We start from the raw sequence: 6,232 nt of genomic DNA on the forward strand, positions 1-6,232 counted from the left end.
AGCCTGGAATCAAATGGGAAGTTTTACAAGTAGTGTTTTTTTTGTAAGACAAAGGCAGAAGTGATGCAGCAGTACGCAGAACACCATTCCTTTATATTTCCATCCCCTGTGAATCCCCTTCTGGCTTTGGCTCAAAAACCTAATATGTGATTGAAGTCTAATGCCAGGCTCGCAGTATGTGCACAGAAGGGGGTTTTTTTGTTTGTTTGTTTTGTTTTTTAAAGAGGTTTTGGAGTAGAAACTTTCCAAATCCTCCACAAAAACTTGGCCAGATTCTGCTCAGTCTTTTTGCAGAGGTTTTTGGAGCAGAAACTCCAAGGTTTTGAGGAATATTTGGAGAGTTCCCGTTCAGGTTTCTGCCCCAATAAACCTTGTATGCACATAGCCTATGGCTATTCTGCTAGAAATCTATGTCAATTATTGTACCAAGTATTAAACATAAACCCCATCAGCGCGTACATTGAAATGATCACACTTGGACTCTTTTATTTAGTCACAGTAGACCAGTACAACAGTGATTAAACCCAGTACAGAAAAAAAAAATAAAAAAATCCTTTCAGGCAAGTAAAAATGCATCCATGCACATAAGTGACGTGTATATACAGGGGGTGATGGGCTCTTCTTAAATTAGTCTACCTGTTAAATAAGGTTCTAGTGCAGCAGACGGGAGAATAATGACATTAGCTGACAGGACTTGGGTTGGATATTCCAGACTCCCAGAAAGCGCGGTAACGTCACTGGGCACTACTCGGCCTTGCACTTGGTAAAGCTGGTACTTGTGATTTGTCAACGCACGGCAATATAAAATTCAAAATAATACTTTACATATCAAGGACATCTCTCATAGAATATCTCAACTCAAAAAATATTAGCAAAACGTAAAGTACAGTGTTATTGCTGAAGGCAAATTTCCACAATTTAAGACTAAAATATGCCATCATTTTAATAGGAAAATTGCGCAAAACTTCTAAACTATGAGTTAAGTTGCCCCTCTGCCAGGGCATTTCTGAAAACGTTACAAAGCGACTTATATTAAATCTTCAGCCAGGACCTGTGTGAGCCATAGCTTGTTTCTGCAATGTACAGTGTTCATGAAATGCTAGAGGAGGAAAAAAAAAAAAAGGGGGGGAATCATTTGCAATGGTACCGTGGTATCACACAGACTGGCACAATGAGATGCCCAGCACAGCTGGACCTTAGATCCCCTCCCCCAGATTACCCCTTGCATAAAAACTATTCAGTCCATGTCAAGTGTCCTAAAAAGCTCCGATCTCCGTTCCCCAGGGTCTGTAGGGTTTCCCTGTAGGTGCTGGTGCCGTCGGGCTCAATGCGTTGGGAGACAATAAGTGGAAGGATCCAAAAGAGAACGGGAATGCCGAGAGGGATGCCACCGAGGACAGCAGCGGGGGAGACAGTTTAGAAGGAGTCACCACTGGAACTACTGACGTAAGGCTCCCATTAGAGGGAACCCGTAGACTCGGAGAATCAGCATGTGGTGACCCAGGAAGTCTGCTCTGGTGGTGGGCTTCTGTAGGAGACGTCGTGCTGCTTGTGCTTGTGTGTGGCGCCTGTGCCAGGAGGAGAGGGTGAGACAGATGAGGATGGTGCCCAAAGGCGCCACCCCACGGTATGTGTCCGATGCTGCTGTGGGCACTGCTGGCAGCTTCTCTCTGGGAAGCATAGTTATTGAGGTGAGAAACCAGCCGGACGCGGAGAGGGTCAGCATTGTCCAGTCCTTCAATTATGCTCAGGTAGCGGGCAACCTCAGCCAGGCACTCTCTGAAACCCAGGCTGCGATAATCCATGGCAAGGGCGTGGGCATCAAAGTAGCCTGAAACCAGGAAGAAACAACACCGTGAGTAACAGGAGACTCAATCACGGCCACAGTAAGCATTTCATGTACATGTAGCAGAACTGAGGCTGTCACTTGGTATCAGAACGATGCTGTGAGCCGTGAGGTTACACAGGTTACTTGTAATCCTTTCTCCATTAGCCTATAGTTAGACACAATGCAACTTCTGAAGGAGACGACAAATACAACTCTGCTGCATCTACATAACAAGTACACGACATAAAACAGCAGCTAAACAGCAACACCGCAAACAAACGCCAACATACAAGAATCCCAACAGGCTTGAGGCTTTCAAGGCAAAAATAGACAAATGTTGCAGAATTTAACGTATTAAAATATAACATGCACAAGTTACTTGTGGAGATTTATGGAACTCTAAAATAGGGGTGAGGAAAAAAAAACTAAAAAAACAAAAAAAAAACACACACACACACACACACACACACACACACACACCAACAACCCTGTGCTACCCATATTTTAAGAATTACAACCAATCATAGCACAGCTTTAAAATGTCATATTCTGCTTTTGAATAGTCCAACCTGTGCTGTGATGGGCACCAGACAATTTCAGAAAAGTACCTAAATGGGTTCAGCATGTGCTTTTTTTTTTTTTTTTTAAGGGTCTGATGGATTTGTTTTGTATGTTTTATGCACTAGAATATTAGCATGCAATGTAAACATATCCCCGCTCACCTTTCCCCCCTGCGGTGTGCAGCATCTTGAGATGGTCGACTGTCATCTGAAGAATCTCAGCTTTTTCCAACTTTGCTGATCCCTGTAAGAAAAGAACAGAACATGGATCAGCCATCAATAATCTCACACTTCTATACGCTCCCTGCATCCTATGGATCAGCCATTAATAATCTCACACTTCTATACCCTCCCTGCATCCTATGGATCAGCCATCAATAATCTCACACTTCTATACACTCCCTGCATCCTATGGATCAGCCATCAATAATCTCACACTTCTATACACTCCCTGCATCCTATGGATCAGCCATCAATAATCTCACACTTCTATACACTCCCTGCATCCTATGGATCAGCCATCAATAATCTCACACTTCTATACCCTCCCTGCATCCTATGGATCAGCCATCAATGATCTCACACTTCTATACACTCCCTGCATCCTATGGATCAGCCATCAATAAGCTCACACTTCTATACACTCCCTCCATCCTATGGATCAGCTATTAATAATCTCACACTTCTATACCCTCCCTGCATCCTATGGATCAGCCATCAATAATCTCACACTTCTATACCCTCCCTGCATCCTATGGATCAGCCATCAATGATCTCACACTTCTATACACTCCCTGCATCCTATGGATCAGCCATCAATAAGCTCACACTTCTATACACTCCCTCCATCCTATGGATCAGCTATTAATAATCTCACACTTCTATACGCTCCCTGCATCCTATGGATCAGCTATTAATAATCTCACACTTCTATACCCTCCCTGCATCCTATGGATCAGCCATCAATAATCTCACACTTCTATACGCTCCCTCCATCCTATGGATCAGCCATCAATAATCTCACACTTCTATACCCTCCCTCCATCCTATGGATCAGCCATCAATAATCTCACACTTCTATACCCTCCCTGCATCCTATGGATCAGCCATCAATAATCTCACACTTCTATACGCTCCCTGCATCCTATGGATCAGCCATCAATAATCTCACACTTCTATACCCTCCCTGCATCCTATGGATCAACCATCAATAATCTCACACTTCTATACCCTCCCTGCATCCTATGGATCAGCCATCAATAATCTCACACTTCTATACCCTCCCTGCATCCTATGGATCAGCTATTAATAATCTCACACTTCTATACCCTCCCTGCATCCTATGGATCAGCTATTAATAATCTCACACTTCTATACGCTCCCTGCATCCTATGGATTGGCCATTTTAATGCATAGCTAAGTAACGCTGTAGCAGAGTGGAGTTTGTCACTAGGCTCAATGACAAACTCGGCTCTGCTGCATCAGTGTAATACAATAGGCGCTGCAGAAATCACTTCAGGACACCGAACGCTTCTCAGGTTCCTTAGGCGCAGCCCCAGCCACACAACCTAATTACCTGTTTCTCGAAGGCGCTGGGCACCAGTCTCCGCAGCTCAGACAAGCTATTATTAATCCTGTCCCGCCGGCGCTTCTCGATGATCTGGAGGCGGACACAAGAGTTTAGTGACAAGTCAGTGACACCCTGTACGGAGCCGCGATCAGGGCACCGGGCACTCACCCCTCTGCGCCTCTTTCTTGCCAAAATCTGTGAGGTTGTAGATGGGGACATAGAACCGGGAGGGGAACTCAGATTCCTGATGTGAAAAAATATGAAAGAAAAGTGTTAATTTAATAAAGAAAACAACATATACTATAAAAGAGTAATAATCAGAGACTCTGCTCTGGGGTAGCAGAGCCGGAGAGGTTAGACGTGGGGTGGAATTAATAATTTAGCTCTGCTACATCAGACAGAGGAGCTCTGCTATATATAATCAGTACGCAGGAATCCTGGACCGATATCTGGCCGACGGGATCGCCTGTGAGTGCTGCCCGCTCCTCACCCATTCTCATCCGCGCTCTCCTTCTCCACCTCGATGTTCTCGTCCAGCTCGCTGTCCGAGGAGCTGTAGTCGTGTGTCCGCTTCATGGCCGCGCTCCGGAGAAGTGTCGCTGCTGCTGTCAGGCTGCTGCTGTCAGGCTGCTGCCGCTGCTGCTGTGCCGCCTCTTTCCCACGGTCGCCTCTTACATGGTGTGTGGGAGGGAGGGGAGGCCGCGCACTGGCGCCTGCTCCGGGGACACAATTATCTGCCTGTAGCCAATAACCCTTCCCCGGCGCCCCGCCCCCTCCGCGCACCACGCCACGCCCAACACACTTGGAACCGTCTTCATTCTGAAAAAGAAGGTTGATGGACGGGCTTGTCCCCGCCCACCGGGCGCTGATTGGCCGGGCGCCGCGCCAAGCCGGAGTCTGCAGGACAGCATGTTAGCACGCGCAGGGCGTGGGAAAGTAGTGCGCCCGGGCGGTGGGAGCCTGCGGCCGGGAGCAGGGAGTGACCCGCCGGCGCTCTGCCCTGTAATGTAATCTCGGCTCCATGTGCCCCGGGGAGACGGCGCTGTGTACAGCCGGAACCAGACTCCCTACTGTACCCCTGTCTGTCGGGAGAGCAGCTCCTCCAGCAAAGAACGAGTTAACCACTATACTTTTGGGGCTGCAAGTATTTAAAGGAGACGTGTCCCATATCTTTATTTAGCGGCCGGTGTGTGTAGAAATATCAAGTCCGGATTCTATAGTATCTGGGAGCGGTCACACTGATGAGCCTGATAACTTCGGGGCCCCCGTGTATTTATCCGTGACTGGGACCCCACAACTTCTAGTCACGTGTAACGCTGGTATACTGCTGCCCCTGCACCCCAATGTGAGGGCAAGGATAGGACTCTGGGGCATGAAGGGGCCCATTACCTACCCATTAGCTCCACGGCCCTGCAGAAACCTAGAATTCTGGAATATTACGAGGCTGAACTTGGTTTCTTATTCGTCAGTCTATTATTCAGCAATTTTTTTCTTTTCTGTTTTTAAAGCTTTAACAACAAAAAATAATCACAATAACAACACACAATGCAGCGAGGCGCCTGATGTGACTACACTTAAAAACAACTACAAAAATTACAAAACTGGCACCAAAGGGTGTTAATGAAAGGGTTAAATGCCTCGAGGCCACTGATACCACAGTGTATACATACAGTGCCTACAAGTAGTATTCAACCCCCTGCAGATTTAGCAGGTTTAGGGTACCGTCACACAGTGGCATTTTCATCGCTACGACGGCACGATTCGTGACGTTCTAGCGATATAGTTACGATCTCGCAGTGTCTGACACGCTACTGCGATCAGGGACCCTGCTGAGAATCGTACGTCGTAGCAGATCGTTTGAAACTTTCTTTCGTCGCTGGATCTCCCGCTGTCATCGTTGGATCGGTGTGTGTGACAGCGATCCAGCGATGCGTTCGCTTGTAACCAGGGTAAACATCGGGTTACTAAGAGCAGGGCCGCGCTTAGTAACCCGATGTTTACCGTGGTTACCAGCGTAAAAGTAAAAAAACCAAACCGTACATACTCACCATCTGATGTCCGTCAGGTCCCTCGCCGTCTGCTTCCCGCTCTGACTGTCTGCCGGCCGGAAAGTGAGAGCAGATCACAGCGGTGACGTCACTGCTGTGCTGTGCTCTCACTGTACGGCGGCACTCAGTCAGAGCGGGAAGCAGACGGCAAGGGACCTGACGGACACCGGAATGTGAGTATGTACTGTTTGGTTTTTTTTACTTTTACGCTGGTAACCACGGTAAA

At 47.2% G+C, this 6,232-nt stretch overlaps 1 protein-coding gene across 1 annotated transcript; it reads right to left on the reverse strand.

Annotated features, from left to right (window-relative positions):
* Nucleotides 1–456: 456 nt before the first annotated feature.
* On the reverse strand, nt 457–4,752 carry HEY1 (hes related family bHLH transcription factor with YRPW motif 1). Its single transcript, XM_077270704.1, has 5 exons — nt 4,449–4,752; nt 4,127–4,202; nt 3,965–4,048; nt 2,551–2,632; nt 457–1,831 (listed from the first exon to the last, which is right to left on the reverse strand). Exons 1-5 carry the CDS (start codon nt 4,532–4,534, stop codon nt 1,257–1,259), a joined length of 903 nt encoding a protein of 300 aa, XP_077126819.1. The 5' UTR covers nt 4,535–4,752; the 3' UTR covers nt 457–1,256.
* Between the last annotated feature and the right edge of the window lie 1,480 nt (nt 4,753–6,232).

Source organism: Ranitomeya variabilis, chromosome 6 (assembly GCF_051348905.1).
Source record: "Ranitomeya variabilis isolate aRanVar5 chromosome 6, aRanVar5.hap1, whole genome shotgun sequence".
NCBI classification, from domain to species: domain Eukaryota; kingdom Metazoa; phylum Chordata; class Amphibia; order Anura; family Dendrobatidae; genus Ranitomeya; species Ranitomeya variabilis.

Coding starts and splice junctions, on each gene's coding strand:
- HEY1 (XM_077270704.1), bottom strand. CDS start 4,534: ATGAAGCGGACACACGACTACAGCTCCTCGGACAGCGAGCTGGACGAG. Junction 4,203..4,448: donor GAGAGCGCGGATGAGAATGG/GTGAGGAGCGGG, acceptor TTTTCACATCAG/GAATCTGAGTTCCCCTCCCG. Junction 1,832..2,550: donor GCACACCGCAGGGGGGAAAG/GTGAGCGGGGAT, acceptor TCCTGGTTTCAG/GCTACTTTGATGCCCACGCC.